This window comes from Argopecten irradians, chromosome 11 (assembly GCF_041381155.1).
Source record: "Argopecten irradians isolate NY chromosome 11, Ai_NY, whole genome shotgun sequence".
NCBI lineage: Eukaryota > Metazoa > Mollusca > Bivalvia > Pectinida > Pectinidae > Argopecten > Argopecten irradians.
This window is the reverse complement of record NC_091144.1, coordinates 32067472-32087274: the sequence shown is the minus strand read 5'-3', so window position 1 is coordinate 32087274 and position 19803 is coordinate 32067472. Positions and strand designations below refer to the sequence as shown.

The 19803-nt window shown below is 35.3% G+C and overlaps 1 protein-coding gene and 1 pseudogene across 5 annotated transcripts in view; one reads left to right on the top strand and one right to left on the bottom strand.

The window, feature by feature from the left end:
- LOC138335318 (polycystin-1-like protein 2) overlaps positions 1–19803 on the bottom strand; it is a 72347-nt gene that overhangs the window by 2223 nt on the left and 50321 nt on the right. For all 5 annotated transcript variants that reach the window (XM_069284346.1, XM_069284348.1, XM_069284347.1 and 2 more), the window contains 14 exons: positions 19611–19739; positions 18091–18179; positions 17116–17242; positions 14476–14739; positions 13928–14081; positions 12773–13009; positions 7805–8007; positions 5918–6148; positions 5369–5649; positions 4853–5083; positions 4147–4497; positions 3592–3854; positions 716–1026; positions 150–288 (listed from right to left, as the gene is read on the bottom strand). In XM_069284346.1, coding sequence (XP_069140447.1) covers positions 150–288; positions 716–1026; positions 3592–3854; positions 4147–4497; positions 4853–5083; positions 5369–5649; positions 5918–6148; positions 7805–8007; positions 12773–13009; positions 13928–14081; positions 14476–14739; positions 17116–17242; positions 18091–18179; positions 19611–19739 — 3010 coding nt within the window. The remainder of the gene's footprint in view (positions 1–149; positions 289–715; positions 1027–3591; positions 3855–4146; positions 4498–4852; positions 5084–5368; positions 5650–5917; positions 6149–7804; positions 8008–12772; positions 13010–13927; positions 14082–14475; positions 14740–17115; positions 17243–18090; positions 18180–19610; positions 19740–19803) is intronic.
- Positions 9638–12779, top strand: LOC138335322 (uncharacterized; annotated as a pseudogene).

Genomic DNA, 19803 nt, shown 5'->3' with positions numbered 1-19803 from the left:
TATCCTCTTTTGTTCTAATAAACATATTTTGTTCTAATAAACTTAAATAATATGATAAAACAAATATATTTTCAAATAGTCATATGCATATACCTTGATCTGATAATATTTATATATATGAAGGATTTTTACTAGTTTAGATAACTTGCTTTTTTCGATGCGTTTCTGTCGAAGTCTTGCAGTTCCTATTAGGTAGCTAACATCATTTGCCATTCTGTCGGTGTCCGTATACAACATCGGAAGAGCAGTAGACTGCAGGTAATTCCACATATCCTCAACCTTCTTCACCTTAACACGGCAAAAATATTATACGAACGAAAATAATTATTTAAGCACCATATATTTTACAATTACGTGTGAAGAGCTTAAGGGTAATATCTGGTTTAAAGTCATCACCACAGGTGATAGTTCCTTCTCAAAGCCATATTCCACGGGAAGTATTTCCTGCTGTGCTGTCAAATACATCCAGTTACCCAGTTAACCATTAGCTGAAGTGATGGGATGCTTAAAATCTATAGTCGATGTGGATATGATTATATAATTAGGTCTATTAAGAAAGAAGTAGCACACACGTAACAATACCATGAAAAATTGCTATAATCAATTCAAGATTCGAAATAATAGTCTTTCTTTCCGATAAAAGTAATCAATGACACTGTTTGAAATCACATAAAAGTGGAACGATCATAGTTCAACATTTTAATGATATACTCACCTGAGCAAGTTTGACTTTTGTGTATTCGCCATACACAAACATATCTTCGGTATTTCTTGTTGCGCCGTAGTTGGTGGCAACATCTTGATGTCCATGCACTATGATTAAAACTATGGCAACGAAGGTAAAATACATGATCATCTCTCTGAGAATCGTTGTAATGCGCTCCTCCAACTTGAGTCTCTCCCGGAGAGCTTGAAGTGTCCGTTTAGGCATGGCCGGTCTTGTCGCCTGTTTAACTGGAGCTACAGTGGACAGTGTTATACCCTGTCTCTTCAGAAGCTCCGTTTGGCAGTAGTCCTCATCTTGCTCTGAAAAATCATATCATAAGTGGGTTGTTTTTTCTCTTTTGACACCGTTAAATATTATTGTCGTATCAAAGGATTTTATATTAAAACTAATATGAGAACCATTTAGACCTGTCTGGTCATAATTCGAACATCAATAGACCATCACGTCAAATTTAAACATGATTTATATAATTACCTTGTGCCAAAATGAAGCATTTAGATGAGATATATGACTGGTTAGTGTTTATGATAAAAGAATCAATAGATATTTTTCATGCATTTTTTTGTATAATTACAGTACCTGAACCGTTTAACGTTCCCAACCTAACGCAAACGCAACGCAAAAAAATCGTCCGTTAGCTAACTCTAACGATTGCTAACGCTAACGATTAACGATTAACGATAAACGATTAACGCAATACCGGCTAACGATTAACGATTAATGCAAAACGCAAAACGATCGGCTATGATAAACCGGAAATACCATTGTTATAATCACGGACACGGCTTGACGGTAAATGAATTACGGATCTTGATGTTTTGAAATACAAACGAAAGTACAAGAAAAACTGGAGTATGTTCGGGATTTAAGTTTCTGTATATCATATAAACATTTGCCTATGAAAACTATATGGACACGATGAAGTCAAAGACGACAGTACTCGATGCAACATACGCCGGCGCGCCACAGCTACTGAAATAAAGATTGAACATTTGAATTCGTGTTTCGCCATTTGCAGTTCTCTCATTTTACAGTTCATGCATATAATAAAGAGATGAAGAATGAAAATATTTCACTTCCAGTTATTTATATTCAAATTAAGTCAATTATACATAATCATTGATGACAACGACGATGAAGATAGTGATGCACATGCATACATGTATGCACACTGAAGATAACTGTAAAATTGCATTGCGACAATTTTTTACGTATATTTGTAACTGGTGTAAGAAATATAGTTATTTGATCACATTTCACACCAAGCAACTCTTCAATTTACAGTTTAAGCAAATTAATTTTTCATACAATGTATAAGTGTAAGCTAATTCATTCCAACGTAATCTATAAGAAAGCATATTGCACACATCAAAACTTTGAAATACGACAGTACATATATATATCCGTGAAATGTACTGTCACAGTGTACATTTTTGTACGGGGCACAGGTAAGTTGGGTATAAAGTTAATCTCCCTCCCAAGAAGGTGTTAATTACAGGTGAACTCCGCCCGTGGCCAGCTACAGGGGGTCGACACAAGGTAACACCAGTCGTGACCTATATACCTGTACAGGTAAAATACCCGTGCGCGTCATGCTGGGAATTGAAAAGATTCCAGGTACAAATAACAACCAACACATGTGAGAAGGTGCCCGTGACTGTCCAGTTTTTATTGATATAAGCTTAAACGTATATCCGTGCCTGATTTGACACGCGTACGTACAGTATGTGTGAAGGCTTACAATGTAACGTACCCCTGCACAGTTCTAATTCTCTACACGTGTTCTACATGTAGTTGTAGGTATACTCGTACATTGCAAACATTTACATCATTTTATTCCATTTTCATATAGATACAAGTACTAATTAATTGCGTTTAAAAATATGTACATGTAAATGCCAAATCTCACCTATTCCCCGTGTTCAAACTCGTCATATTAATGATTTTTAAAGTTCACGAATTTATTTACAAATCTCCAGAGTCTTTTTTGTTGCGTTCTTCGTACATTGATAATATTTAACATTACAAGAAGAATATTATGCAGCGTGTCAGTAAGAACATTTTTATATTTTTATTATCTGTTTTAGCTATTTTCTTGTGTAATCTTTCAGTTGTCGTGGATTCTTTGTAAAATGATGCTTTTGACATTAATATTCTGTAAGACATTTTCGTTAATATTTGAATTGCTTTCGCAGAAATCATAGTAACTACAAACATATATAAGATATATGTTTCTGATAATAATAATAAAAAAAGTGATAATCACACGAAGTTTTGAAATGTCATTTAAATACGAGTATTTCAGAACGTTTTCACGGATAGGGGTGTACGTCATGTATGCGATCTTGTTACTGTACTGATTTTATTTCAACCACATCTAACAAACATATATACATCCAAAAGAGATATAAAATGCAATAGATCTACAATACACTTTATTCATATTTTTTTTTATTTCATAGATGTTATGATAATCGCTTCTACACGAAGCGGTAGACGTAATATCATATCCGGATCGTCAAAGCATCTCACCGGCATTTAGTTCTATTTTTAGTGGCTAACGTTAGCGGAAGTGGGTCCTGCTAACGATTAACGCAAACGATTTCTAACGCAAACGATTGTAAACGCAACTAACGATTAACGATTGCTAACGCAAACGATAACGATTAACGATAAACGATTGCTAACGCTAACGATTGCTAACGGAAATAACGCAAACGCAAACGAAACGCAAATTTGGGAACGTTAAACGGTTCAGGTACTGTACCTAGTGCTAAAATGAAGCATTTAAATGAGATGTTTGGTCATAATGCAAACGTTTATAGACAATATATCAAATTCATACACTTTTTTTGTATAATCACCTAGTGCTATATTGTCTCTTTGGCTCAGAACTTCAAATTCCACTGGTTTCTTGAATATGAATGCGAGAAGCACTGCGATGAGAAACACTTTAAGAGGTTGGGTGACAAACGCACTCTGGAAGAATGCTGTGAAAAACGAGACTAGCCATTTAACTGAAGCCTGATATCCGTACATCAGTCCGTACAACATGACGAAGTAAGAGGAAATCAGGGTCGTGGACACAACCAATATCCAGGCAATGTAAATCACCCACCAAGGAAACCTACAACATTCAAATACCGACAATAAATTAACAGGTTAGACAAAGATACTGTAAATCTGTTTTAGCGTGTGTTTTACTGTCTGGAATTTCGTAATCAAAATAAATAAAAAAATATCTCCATAAAAAAAATTCATAGCTTTTTTTACATGGAAGATTAAAATAATTCATCGTCAACTAATTTTAAAGCGTAACATGCAAAAATAAGAAGCAACAATTGAACTTTAATGTACAGTATCATTTCATACGATTCATTTCATAAGACAACGCAAGCTACATGTACATCTGCACATACCGAAAGGGTTTTTTCTTTGCTTTACTACTGTCGTTCACTTGATTTTCATTAGGAATTGAATTTGTCAACTTCTCCTTCCCCTCATCTGAAGAGTAATTACTTGACATCTTCCGGTCTGAAGGTCTTGAATCCAGTCTAGTGAACAATTGCATGATAATGAAGTTGACAGGGAACATGATGAGACCACTTTCTATGCCGATGATGATGTCGGACAGAGAAAATGAGATGCCACCTGCACTGAGCTGGTCTTCAGGATTATCTGTAGGCACGCCATGGAACATCAAACTAGCCAGCATTGTCGTCAGGAGGAGCGAGAGGGCACAAGATAGGCGTTGGATACGTGTAAATGGACTGAAAACAGGTGATGTTATATAAAAGAGAATATACATAAGAATGTGTGTTTCATTTAATATAACCTGTAACAATTTGCAAAACATTTGAATCAAAGCCAGGATGCAAAACTAAATAAACTAATTCGTTGATCATTACACAATTTATTTTAGAGTAGAGTTAAATACATACGTTAGGTCATGTTGACATTGTTCAACAAAAACCAAAATAGACAAGTTAATTCCTTATATTATATATAGCATTTCTTTACCTATTTACTACAAGTCAGTTGCTATTAGTCCTTTCCAGATGTAGATACATTCATCCGTCATCTAAAATCAACATAACTATTCAAAACTAGCGATTCAATAATCACCTGTAAGCTGGGCAGGATATGATGCTAATCCACAGATGATTGTTTTGTAAGTCTTTGCTAGACTTGAGACCAAACTGGTACATTGAGTTTTGGACTAGGTCTTTCTGTGTAAGTGACTGGAGCTCTGCTTTGATTTCCCCGACCCCTCTGTCCACAGCTAACCAGTTATTGTAGAGAAAATGCCATATCGTGTTTGCTTGCAGATCTCTTACAACAATCTGCTTCAAAAACCTTAATAAAAGACAATAACTAAATGTATAGTTGAATTTTCCTAGTCAAAATATTTCTCATTTCAAATTATGTATTACATTTAGATATTATAATATGACTTAGCATGTTTAATATTTTCTTTGCGGTAAGTTGCACTTAAGCCAATTGTGAAAGCAAATGAAGATTTTTCATAACTTTATGGCATTTAATGACATTAATGTTACGGTAAAAAAAATACAAGCTCGATGTTTTAAAATATGGTTGTGCGAGTCACAGTTCGTTAAGTAGAGAAGAGTGCGCACGCACCATGCAGGACTCTCTCCAGCATTATCATGCCATATAACAATGCTCCGCAGATCTCCAAGACTCTTTGGTGTGGTCAGTACAAACCAGTCCTCGTCAGCCGTCTTGAAGTGTCGAGCGACTCCACCAGATAGTAAATGTTTCGAGCTGTAGCCCTCGTCCCCACACAAGTACATATACACATTGGCCGTGGTACCAGCGTGTCTCCACCATCCAGTGACAACTCCAACCACATAAATATATTTATCTTCGGCACAGTTGTCCTCTAACACGCTGACACCTCCCTATAGAAAAAAAACCCAGTCAGATATGGTAGGACAGCGTGTCTATCAAATGTCGTTTTAAAAGAGTAACAAGATTTGCGGTTCTTTGCGTGCTAAATCTTTGTTATATTTTACACTTGGTTACGCTAGTTACTGTGAATAAATCTGGACAATAAGACTACCACTTGCAACTGAGACGACATATTGCTATATTCCGTCTTGTAATCGGCGTTTACTAGTTAATTTAACAGGTTGCTGCCCTCCACAACAATGTGTAGTCATGATTTACCTTCATAGTATCTATTCGGTCCTTACGTCTTGCCCACACCAACATGATCAGGTAAAGGCCCCAAGCTATAACCACAGTCACAACAACTACGGGATTATCGAAGAATGTTAGAAACAGAGCGGCGTCCGCTATTGGGTCTACTAGATTCGGAATTATGATGAAACCAGCAGCGAAAGCTGTTAAATGGTCACAGTTGCACGCCATTGTCTTTAGATCCTTTGGTGGAGAAATCTGAAAAAGAAATCAACAGGACATATGAGAAAATTTCTTGCAATGAAATCAAAAGAAATCAACAGGGAAACCATATACGAGGAGAAATATGATAAAGAAATGTGATAACGACATATGAAGAAAAATCCTAATAACAGGAAACAATATGTGTGAAAAAATATTATAAGGATATCAACAGAGAATCGAGATATGAGGAGAAATATGAACAGAAATTAAAAGGGAAAACGACAGATGAGGAAAAATCGAATAGGGAAATCACCAGGGAAACGTCATACGAGGAGAAATTTAATTAAAAATTCAACAGAGAAACGGCATACTCTTAACCAACTTTCGTGAATTTTGCGATCCAAATGATTTGGCGAAAGTGTATCCCCGCTAATGAATAATAACTAAAAACAGATTAAACAAAAATTCTAATATATTTCCATTCTGCAAAAATCAATCTCTGCTTATTCTACTAGCCGTTAAATCATCATTGAAAACAGATAAAACTATATATCTAAAGGGCAATATATTCCTCTAAGATAGTGTAATAAAGAATTGAACGCGATAACAAGAGGCCGCAAAGCGTGGCATTATCTCCCGCGCCCCGAAGTTGGTATAAAAACACAAATACATCAAAGTCAAAGTAACAATTATTCAAGTATAACTTTAAATGTATGCGAGTATTGTAAAACTAAAAAATAGTAACAGCAGGTAACAAAAAGAAACGGTTATATGATATATACAGAAAGTTTCATGGAGCTACATTGAACGCTTTTGGAGATATAGTCCGGAAACAAAAGGAAATAGGAATAAGGTACTTTGACTAAGTTTCCATGGTAACGGAAAAAATCCAAAAATGGAAGGTCCACAAAAGCAAAAGGCACAACTAGGGCACTTTTTCTGATGTATACAGAAAGTTTCAAGGAGTTACGTCGAACTGTTTTGGAGTTATAGCCCAGAAACAAAAAGAAACTGTAATTTGGTATTTTGACTAAGTTTCCATGGTAACGGAAAATAAAAAAAAAATGGAAGCTCCGCAGTAGCAAAAGGCACAACAACTGCACCTGTCTGATGTATACAGAAAGTTTCAAGGAGCTGCGTTGAACGGTTTCTGAGTTATAGCACGGAAAAGAATCTCGGACGCACGGAGTGACAGACGGAAGCACGGACGAACGCACGGAAGGATAGATCACAATTTAATATCCCCCGCAAACGCGTTTCGCAGGAGATAATAATTTGGATGTTTAAACCGTGAACTGATCTGCATTCTGAAAAATATTTGGCCCAATTAAATCTAATAATATTAATGTGTTGCACTATAACAGAACAGAATTGATCAAAGTTCGTAACGCATTTTGTCTATCCATATACCTCAGTGTTGAAGTGTAATTTGTTAAGCAGCTAGCTATGTTTTCAACTTAACATGCAAAAAATGTGCGTTTGAAAAGAAAACGTAGCTGGTTCGGGTGATATTTCTTTACCAAATAAACGTGCCAGCAGGCTGTGTAGCAGATGCCTCCAACTTTTGTTCGGCCTAATTTGACTTCACAAAAGCAAACACATCAATTCATTTTCACCAAGGCAGGCAAAGAGCGGTTGTAAATTATATCACGTATATATGACTTCACATATTTTTTCCTCTAAAAATTCGTAAAAACAGAATATACGTACCACACATCCGTCAGACGACCACTTGTCTGTTACATTGTTATAGTAACTACACATAGTGGAGTAGGTTCCAATACTAACAGAAACATTCGATGCTGTTTCCCCAACATCGGTTTTATTTCCTGGAATAACTTGTCCTTCTTTAACAGCGATGCTTAAAAACACTTTCTGGATTCCACTTAGTATCAGAAAATCTCCACTACCATCTGCAATAAATATGTATTTGAACATTAAGTATGATAACAAAATGGATGATAACAGGTGTGAGGTCGTTTGCCAAACAACAACGCTAAGACGAGACGGATATATTGGAGGCTGTTATTTTATTTGGTTTACCATCGTTACACTTTTGTTTGTTTGTTTGATTAATTAACGTCCTATTAACAGCTATGGTCATGTAAGGACGGCCTCCCATGCATGCGGTGTGCTGCGTGTATGTTGTGCGAGGTGTGTGTTTTGGGAGACTGCGGTATATTCATGTTGTGTCTTCTTGTATAGTGGAACTTTTGCCCTTTTTATAGTGCTATATCACTGAAGCATGCCGCCGAAGCACCAAGCAACACACCCCACCCGGTCACATTATACTGACAACAGGCGAACCAGTCGTCCCACTCCCTGTATGCTGAGCGCTAAGCAGGAGCAGAAACTACCACTTTTATAGACTTTGGTGTGTCTCGGCCAGGGGACAGAACCCAGAGCCTTCCTCACAGGGGCGAACGCTCAACTCGAGGCCAAAAGTGAGGCGGTGCCAAGGGAGGCATTAGGAAAGATAAAGTCAGTTAGGAAGAAAAGAAAAGATAAGATCCTAAATTTAGTCGCCTTTTACGATCATGCAATAGGGACAGCAGGTACAATTCTAACGCCCTACCTGCAGGGCAACATCGTTACACGATAGCATAGACATGTCCAAAAGGAATAATAATTTGTACACAAAAGCTGAATGTAATTTAATTTCTTAGTTATTTAACGAGCCGATAACAAGTAGTTATTGCTTTTTCTAAATATTGACGAACTTTTAAGATGCTCCACCGCCGACAGAGCATAATCGATACCCTTCATTTGAACAATAACAGATGTATAAACATGTTAAAATGTGTCTAAATAACTCAAAATTGCAAAATTAATGTGGGTTTTTTTTTTAAATATTTTATCTTGAATTGAAGTAAGAAGCTAAAACTTTTTAATGGTAGTAATGATGTAAAGTAAGTAACTTTTGTAACCAAGAAAAATATCAATTCTCCTGTTCCTGTTTTTGATAGAGAAAAATACCGTTTGTCGGTGATAGAACATCTTAAATTATTCCTAAAATGTTTTATAGAATATGTTCAGTTGGACTTTCATACGTTTATTAGAAACTGTTGATTTAGCAATAGTCATACGATGAACCATGACTTATTGACTAATATCTAATATCATATCACTCATCTTTCACAGGCCAAAAAAAGATACTTCCTCGTACATGTATATATATGTATATCCATATTCACAAGAGTTAATTGTCAAGAGAACAAGATTTAAAAAAATGACCGGAAATGCACAATTCTGCTGCATGTCAATGTCAAATAGTTTTTGTTTACTGAACATTATTACATCAACCAAATCCTCAACGCATTCAAGTGTATTCTTATGTCCCTGCAGACGAACAATACAGGTTGGTGTATCTTCATTTCCTTTAAGTGAGTTTATCCCTATATAAAACCACTACTTGAAATTGTGTATTCTGTCTTGCTGCATTTGTTAGAAGCACATATAAACATTACATGACATGAGTAACAGGATGATGACAAGTGAGTATGAAGTTGTTTTCAACAGTTATTTAAGTGGAAATTCCTTTACAAAGTAAGTGCGTTTTATTATCTATTACAACAGCTATTATTGCAGCAGATGTGGTAGGAACAGTTTATAGAACACATTGATGCTGTCCAGGAGAAAAGCCAACTCTCATGTTCATGACTTAGTCAGGTAAGTTCGTTCGCAACTGAAATATCAGGCATGTAGGTACGAAGGTTCTACCCAAGGGTCACAATATATTCAAGCCTCGGGTTTTACAACATTTTGTGACCCTTGGGTAGAATATTAGTATCTTTTATATCCACACGTGAAGGAGTTTTTTCTCTCTCATACTTGGATTCGACTTTAATTGCAATTTACTAATTAAGATATCCCGTCATTTTGGAAAAAAATTAAAGAAAAACGCGACTACAGGCATAAAAACTCTGTTATATCTTAGCGCAAATCCTGTTGTTTTCATCTTTTAATGTAATAGTACAATTGAAGTGTCTGAAAAAAAGTTAAAATTTAATTCTATATTCATGGAAGCTGAAAATGAATTACAGTACTATCGATAACTGTACACAAAATCCCCTAATGAAATTATATAGTTTTCGTATTTGTGTCGTCTAACCGGGTTTTCTTTCACAGATTAAAATACGAAGAGAAAAACATGATGTCCTCTGTGGAGGGTGAGCGGATGTCTGAGCTCTTATCTAAATTCTTAGACGGAGCGATCGCTGGGACGGCAGAGATGCTTCACACCAGGAGAAGAACATTGGCTATAGAAGAAAGGTTGATAAATTCGAATTTCTTTAAAATCAGACATATAGGAAGCATTGGCAAAGGATGCAATCTAAAATGTACAGACGTGGACAAAATGTTCGAACACAAGGCAGTAGCGGTCTTGTATCTTGGTCAATGTATTCCTCAACACTTCGCAAACAAAACCATCTTGTGCATGCGAAAGGCAAACTGCCGCCCTGGCTATGTCCATTTAGAGATATGTCAAATAAGAGAGCCATTCGATGTTTTCATTTTTAACTCACTAGTTAGAATAGGAAATCCAGCTTTTGTTTCCAGTGATATCTTTAGAGAGGAATGGGTCACTTTCTAAAGTAATAATTCATATTCATGTGTGGAATGTGAATCTTATGGACCAAGTTGTTCTTACATGAAGAAGGGAATCCATGATCTTGATGTCGTTTACTGTTTCCCGTGTAACAGTTGGCTAGAAGAAGCAAACGAATGGATTACATGAACGCTGGATATGGCCATCTATATAGGCGTATACATAGACAAGATAGCACAGGGTGGCTGCCATCTTGTCCCGGTTTGTGACAAGTGTTCAGAAGATGCATCTTTACAATGGAGAATCTCATTCGCGGAAGCAGAAAGATAATTGGTTCACTCTTTTTCTCACATACAATACAAAGTGTATATACTGCTGAAATATTTCCTGTGTCCTAAAGCAGACACTTAAAGAACAATTGGCGATGATGACATTTTTGTGTTCCTACTTTATGAAAACAACCATGTTCTATGCACTAGAGAATTCAAGCCAAATGTTCTTGCAAGACAAAAACCTTTTTCATTGTTTTGCGTTCTGTTTCAACATTCTTATTGCATGGGTCAGAGCAGGTGTGTGTCCCAATTACTTTTTCCCGGGCAACAACATGTTTAGGAGAAAAGTCCATGGCCAGCACTTGCAAATACTTCTGGACATATTGTACTACTATTGCCAGATGAAATGTTTGTGTCTATCTGTAGGAAACTTCTTCGTGTCTTCCATTTGGGAGCAACTCAACGATCCATTCATACAAACTGCAATTGCATTTACAAAGCCTATACAAGAGACAAACATGGATCAGGACACTGATATTCTTTATTAATGTATACGAGTTGTCAATTAAACACGAATAAAGCGTTTTACGTATTGTCCGCGATCTCAGGTGTCCCGCATCGATGTTGATCTCTGAAAAAACATGCGATTCAGTCGCTAAGCGCAATAAGACCAGTTTCTTGAAACTGAGGAGCTGCAAGTACTGGATGACACCCAATGCGAGCACAGGAACTGAAGAGTTGCATTTGGCAACTTTTCATTTCCTGAGAGGAAAATTGAATAAATGCGGATTAGCAAAGGTCTAACGAAGCTAAAATCATACTACAGTGGAAACCGAGAATTGAACTAAGATTTCTATGCATTATATTGGCAACTTCATGGCCTTCCGTCACAAAGGATCCAGAAAATGTACTCGAATTTCATTTGTTCTTGTCACGGGGACTTGCATATCTCCCTCAGTTCTGCCTGGAATAGGGCAAGGCCCACAGATTCATTTACATTCCGCCTCTACCATATATTATGTTACTGATTTTCCTGTGTTATCGCGGGCTTGGAGACATCAATGGTCGGGATGAAGCACTGTGTCATTTGATGGAAGTCCAGTTTCACCAGGAACAAGGAGGAAACAGATATTGGATGGTTCACACACTTTTGGGGATATGCTATCAAACACATGGCGACTTTCACAGCGCTAATAAAGCTTACTGGGAGCCAGTACAATCTAAGGCTATGTTTCACGAGTTGAATCCTGCTATTGACAGGATGGTATATCAAGGGTTTAACGGATAATAGCTACAGTAACTGTAGTTTATCTCTTTAGAAGTCTCAAAAGAGATTTTGCATCTGACAGAGGATATATGCAATAAGATTTACCTTAAAGTTTCAGACCCTGTTTAAACCAGTGATATTTGGTATGTGTATATAACATTTCCTAGCTGAGTTGATAAAAGATGAGTATGTATCAGGTCTAACCTAACAGGTATTACTGTTTAGTCGTAGAATGTTGTGTTGCTAATACATGTAATTGTTGGCAATATAGACACTAGTAAACATAGCGGCATGGTTGTGCGGTGACAGAAATATGTTCTGAACACTGTGGACTAATACTAAACTGAAATGTAAAAAAATAAATTAATATTTTTCCAAAAATTACAAACAAGAAAACGATCTACGAGTGAATAGTAATACACTAGATTAGGCCTAAAAGGCGATATATAGACATACAAAATATCACTAAGTTTAAACAGGACCTTAAACCTTCAAGTACGTAATTTTCATTTTAGTTTTCATGAAACGTTTTTGAGGTGTCGAAACAAACTACAACAAATGTTGTGATGGTATTCGGAGAGTCTACTTACCTGAGGCATTGAGGAGTTTAGGGATACCATCTTGCTGAACTGTTGTTGGAGAAACAGTTCCATTATCAGTTGAGTTGTAGTACACCATTAAAGCCAGTTTCTCAGCCTTCATGTACACCATTAAGGTCATTTCGGGGTGGAGGTCAGTCAAACTGACCTTCAGGACACTACTGGACACGACTTGACCGGTCTTTGTGTCATAGATGAATTTGAGAGTATCCGACTTCAAATTCTGGTCTAAGATGAAAATAGAAAGGCATGAGGGAAATTATAAATTACTCCAAAGATGATCATATTATTATATAATAATTGGACAACATGAGATATTGGGGATCTACTGTTAACAATAGTTTCTATGGCCAATTAAGTAGTCAATGCATATGTCTGGTAGAGTTTAAATACGATCACTATTAAACCTATTTATGAATTGCGATTTTTAGCTTTTCATGGAAACCCAACACTTCTACAAAGGCGAACCTGACAGTTCTTCAATGGCCACAACCACCAACATCAATATAGTAGCATTACAGTGTCGTCTTACAGTGTTGCCAGTGACTGTTTCAAAATATAATTAAGTGTTTCAAAGATTACATTAAAGTAAAATGTATGTTAAAGATGATCCACCACCGACAAATGGTATATTTTCACAACCAGAGACAGCAGCCAACGAAATAGTATTTTTCTTCAGTTACAAAAGTTACTTACTTTACACCATTACCAACATTAAAAAGTTTGAGCTCCTAATTCTACTTCAAGTTAAAAATATGAAAAATAATTAATTGCATCCCGAAAAAATTCCGCGGCACTATATCCTATATGGAATGAATTACTGATTGCACATGCACCAAAAGCAATATAAATTATTTTTGTATTACTTTTGTGTTAATGAGACATATATATTCTCGATTAAACACCAATTATTGTTCAAATAATTAATATCATTTATGCTATGTCGGCGGTGGAGCATCTTTAACATGTTTGAACAAATAAATTTTCATGTCAATTGTAACATGCTCATTTTACAACTTTAAGTTATTTGGTGTTGTGGATTTGTGAAAAATATTTCTCTAAATTTTTTTTCTTTTTTTTTGTTATCTGTGAGAGAGGGAATAATTTTCTTTTTCATTTTTGAGTTGAAGAACGAAAACTTCATACCACCAATGTCAAACTGGACAGTAACAGGATCTGACATATTGGTTAGTGTCATCGTCTGGAGTTGTTTGTCTTTGAGGACAATGTCCACTACCGGGGAAGTAACTCTTTCAGCAGTAGCATCCCAGTTATATAAGTTGTCCTTCATAACCACAATCTTAGAAACACACACCAAAAAATAGATATGACAAATCTAGTCAACAGCAATTAGTCAAGGCTATCTAGCTGTACAGTTTAGCGGGTACACTTCGCATGTAGTTTAATTTAGCTATATTCGTGGTTTTACTGAAATCCGCCAATTGAAAACACCAGCGAAGTAATTGCTACATAATTGTACCATCATCAGGCTTTGTTAAATTTGTACCCTATCCAAAATGGCACTACATTCAAGTGATAATACTCAGAATTAAAAACTTTATTAATCTATGAATATTAGCATATAGAATTTAGAAGAATTGGTGTTCCACAAAATAAAATACCAGTGAATTGGTTCCGTTTACGAAACTACAAAATGTGGGCTCTTTGAATTTGAAGCGCTATACACTATCTACCTGTGTATAGACAGAAGAGTTGTCTCCTCCTGATGTCGACTGTGTGAGGATGTGAGTCGGGGGTAGAAAGAGTCCAACACTAGAATTGTCAGCCATGACACCCACAGTGACATTTGTTGCAGCGTCATTCTCTGCAGGCATTTCCTGAACCCGTACTGACATGACAGCTGTTTCAACGGTTATTGGTTCATCAGTTATGGTTTCTGTGAGAACATCCACAATCGTCTCTACGGTTGATATCATTTTCAAAGTGTTCTTCTTTACCTTTAAACAAAAATTATCTGTACTGTATTTGCTGTAATAAGTGTCAAGGGTGTTAAAAAATTGTAACAAAGTGGAAGCTTATTATAATTAGGAAACCAAAATGTAAGTTGTAGACAAACAAACCATCAAATTGAAGCTCTTTTCATGGCACATTATTCTGTCACTTACAGTAGACATGATATCTGTCACTTTGCGGCACATTAGAATACATTCATGCATCGTGATTCACTTGTAAATTCACATGCTATAGCAAGAATTATATGAATGTAATACGGAATACAATGTTATAAGCATCCCACAGTTGTAAAACATTGTTTAATCAATGATGTGGGGTTATTTCATAACTCCTTATCTATTAGAGAGCGCTAATTACAATGTCAATTTTATAAGCATCACACATCTTCGTTTAAGCCATGGTGTAGGGGTGTCCAGAATAGAGGAGGGGCGCTTTTTACAGATACTATGGTATTATCAATGGTTTTGCAAGACAAAATAACATTCTATCTATTGAATTCATAATATTATTTTATTCTGTTATTTATTCAATTTATTATTTTTTCACATGTATATGCACCATTAAAAACTTAGACAAATTAAAATAAAGATTCAATGTATTATCTGAACTACCAAATGATCTTAATCTGCAAATTTAAGCACTAGTCTGATGCCCCTGACTAGTAATTTTACAGCCGAACTAGTGCCAATTGTTATGAACTAGTCCGATTGGACTAGTAGTTCCCCTTTCGATTAATATCCTTAAATGCTACATTTACAAGAGCGGTGGTCAATTGCATTTTTCAACACATTTTGAGTGCATTCTTTATGCAGTTACTTCATTTATTTTGTGAGAATTTGTGTTCACGAAAGCATCTAGACTGCAATTTGAGTAAAAAAATTTGTAAACTGATCATGACTGAAGTGCTGAGCAAAATGGCTGTATATTTAATTTGGACTAGAGATTTAATAGTCGGACTAGTAATATTTTGGAATTTGCTAGTCCAAATGAATACAGGCGAAAAAGTTAATGTCACAGGCTGACATTGATTTATTAGTAATGTATAATGTACATATGTACCTGTTAAAACAAAATGCCTTGTATCTATTTGTAAATTCATGATTACCCATGCAAGCTTACCGGTAGTTCCCTGAATAAGTTGTGAATAAAAGCATACTTATACATGTAGTGTACTCCTTAAGGTTATATGTGCTGTAACTGGACAAAAATTTTGACGTGCTATTTTTTCTTCAGTAATCAATTAATGATGCTCCATCGCTGACAAACGTTATTTTTTCCACTATCAAAAACATGAGCAGATGATGTAGTATTTTTCTTCAGTTAAAGAAGTTACTTACTTTACACCATTACCACCATTGAAAAGTTTGAGCTTCTAATTTTACTTTAAGTTAAAAATATAAAAAATAATTAAATGCATCCCGAAAAAAATTCATGTCACTATATCCTATATGGAATGAAATACTGATTGCTTATGCACCAAAGGCAAAATAGATTATTTTATTACATTTTTTGTGCTAATTTTACATATATATATACGATTAAATACTAATTACAGTTCAAGTGATGAATATCATTTATGCTCTGTCGGCGGTGGAGCATTTTTAAAAACCATCTGGATTGATGAATAAAGTTGTGAAAATCATGCAAATGGACAGATAAACATAGATGATGCCTTGTAAACATTAGTAAGAACACAGATGTTATGCATTGTAAAATTCACGGTTTTATGCTTTACGTATGTTTACATGGAAACATACTTGCAGGAATCACTTTACATTATTACTAGAAATACTGTTAAAATGTGAAATGAAATTGTAGACAATTTGGCTGCATGACCTGACCTTGTGTACTAATTTCGCTGCACTGTAGACGTTAATGTAATGATTTTCGGCAGTACTGCCAAAAATTGTTTTCAGCTCTTATTTGTAACTGTAAAATTAAAACCTGTGCATAATTAGTATTGTAATTCTCAAAATGTTTAGTTTAGTAACGTTTAGTGGCGAATTACATATCTAAAACTCTTCTTGATTCGTGAGTATGAAAAATGCGGCACATATAACTTAAAAGATATACTAAACTGCCAATGAATGGTAATTCTTATCTATTATAATGATGGATAAGTATTTTTCTTTAGTAACAAAAGTGACTTACTTTAAACAATAACCATCATTAAAAAGTTTGAGCTTCTTATTTTAAAAGTATTTAAAATAAATAATTGCATCCCGAAAAAGTTACATGACACTTACAATGCCATATATGGAATGAGGTTTACATTACAATATATCATAATTTGGAGCGTTTGAACTCTGGTGCATACATGTAGAAACTTAATAAAAACATTAATTGAACGTATGACTCACCTTTTCTAGTTTTTCTTGCTTTGACTCTTCTGTAACCTGGTTGGAAGTTGTGGTGTTAATTTTCTTTATGGTATTGCTTCTGTCATTGATAACAGTCAGAATATTCCCCATGGAGCCAAGCAATGTTCTATATCAGATATCAATATTTTTAGATATCTAAATTTGATATATACATGTATAATACGTCAAGTTCAAACAAAATGTGTATATATTGTCATATATATATTAATAAGTATCACTTTTAACCCAGCTTTTTTGGAGTACAATGAATTTTCAAGATTTAGTAACTGTATTCCTTAGTTATCTCAGGATGCATAAACAATTGTTTTTTATAGAGATATCGCAACATCATCCAAATACCATCTTAAGAAGTTAAGAGTTATCCTCCCTGATGGTAAGATAGAGATGCCATACTTCATCTGAATATCATACTAAGAGGAGTTATTACCCCTGATGGTAAGATAGAGATGCCAGACTTAATCTGAATATCATACTAAGAGGAGTTATCACGCCTGATAGTAAGATAGAGATGCCAGACTTAATCTGAATACCATGCTAAGACGAGTTATCACCCCTGATAGTAAGATAGAGATGCCAGACTTAATCTGAATACCATGCTAAGACGAGTTATCACCCCTGATGGTAAGATAGAGATGCCAGACTTAATCTGAATACCATGCTAAGAGGAGTTATCACCCCTGATGGTAAAATAGAGATGCCAGACTTAATCTGAATATCATACTAAGAGGAGTTATCACCCCTGATGGTAAGATAGAGATGCCAGACTTAATCTGAATATCATCCTAAGAGAAGTTATCACCCCTGATGGTAAGATAGAGATGCCACACTTAATCTGAATATCTAACTAAGACGAGTTATCACCCCTGATGGTAAGATAGAGATGCCAGACTTAATCTGAAAACCATGCTAAGAGGAGTTATCCCTCTGAATGTAAGATAGAGGTACCAGACTTACTTTGAAGTTGACTGTTTCTCCGTGGCATCAGTCATTTCGGAATCAGATAGTGTCTCAGCCAGATTTCCATATACATTGATAGTCAGTTCCTGAAACACATTAACATTTTATGTATTTGAATGCATCCCCAATAGAAACAACAAGTATCAACCAAAAATAATAACCAAAGAACAACCATGTTTATGGTATCTACAATCAATAAATCCATCAATTCACTGTAATCAGCCCTTTAGCAGATCATTCACTATAATTCTATGCACAGATAATTGTATAAATCTGCCAAAAATGAATATGTACAGTTAAAAAACTGAATGGATGGGTAAATGGTTTAGTAATCCTATCAACAGCCAGGGATATTCAAGGGTATCACAGATTTAGTAAGAGGAGAAAATCTGGAGAAACCAGTGGAAACCAGTACCTGACAAGTAACACTCTTTCATCGGTTTCGAACTTGAGATCAAGAGGTTTAAGGTATGTGGTATATATACTGGACCATCTTTGCAACTCGGCCACCATGACCCCAATATAGAATGCGATATTTTTTATGGTGCGTTGCTTATATGAGTTATTGAATGTATCTGATTCAACTAAGGATTCTACCAAAAGGCACTAGAAATATCATGATCATGCAGCCTCTTTTAGAAACACTATGTAGACATACAGCAGTGTTAATTAAGCCAGATAACTTTTGGAGGGGTGGTTAATTATATTCGCACTTTTCTGACTTCTGTGCGAACCCAAAACTTAACAGAAAAAATTAGATAAAAGTTATGTGGTTATAGTATAAAGTAATGATAAACTAGCAATTGCGCAAATGTATATCTGAAATAAGAGCACCAATGATGCAGACCCTTAAAAAATGACTTAAATTAAAGATGCTCCACCGCTGACAAATGGTATTATTTCACTATCAAAAACAGGAGCAGAAGATGTAGTATTTTTCTTCAGTTATGAAAGTTACTTACTTTACACCATTACCACCATTGAAAAGTTTGAGCTTCTTATTTTACTTTAAGGTAAAAATATGAAAAATTATTAATCGCATCCCGAAAAAATTCCCTGGCACTATATCCTATATGGAATGAAGTACTGATTGTGCATGCACCAAAAGCAAAACAAATTATTTTATATCATTTTTTGTGTTAATTAGACATATATATACACAATTAAACACCAATAATTGTTTAAATGATGAATATCATTTATGCTCTGTCGGCGGTGGAGCATCTTTAATCTAAATTTACTAAATTCAACTGATTTTAAGGTAATACAAATATCTGTAGGGCCGTAATTTGAATAGGTCCATACCATTTTTAGGGGTAATTGACATATTTTCAATGGGTATTTTACTCATGTACTCATATTAACAGGAGCACTGCATACAGCCACTATAAGTTCTCAAAGACTAATTGTTGTTAATGCTAAAAACAAAACATCAAGTTAAAGAAAGGTATTAATTAAACCCAAACTCTAAAAAATATTCAAAATACCAATACTGCAATTCATCACTCAATGTTTACCTCTTGTTTCTCGGAAACCTCCTCCGTGACCTTCGTCAGTGAGTCCAGTATTGTTGTCACCTGCTCGACATCATCCATGCTAGGAGCTATTTCAATGCTTAATAGGGTTTCTGTTAATGACTCCCGTATCTGATGTAGAAGAAACAAATCCAGTTTTAAATTAACTCTAAAGTTTATTTTGAACTTACAGATG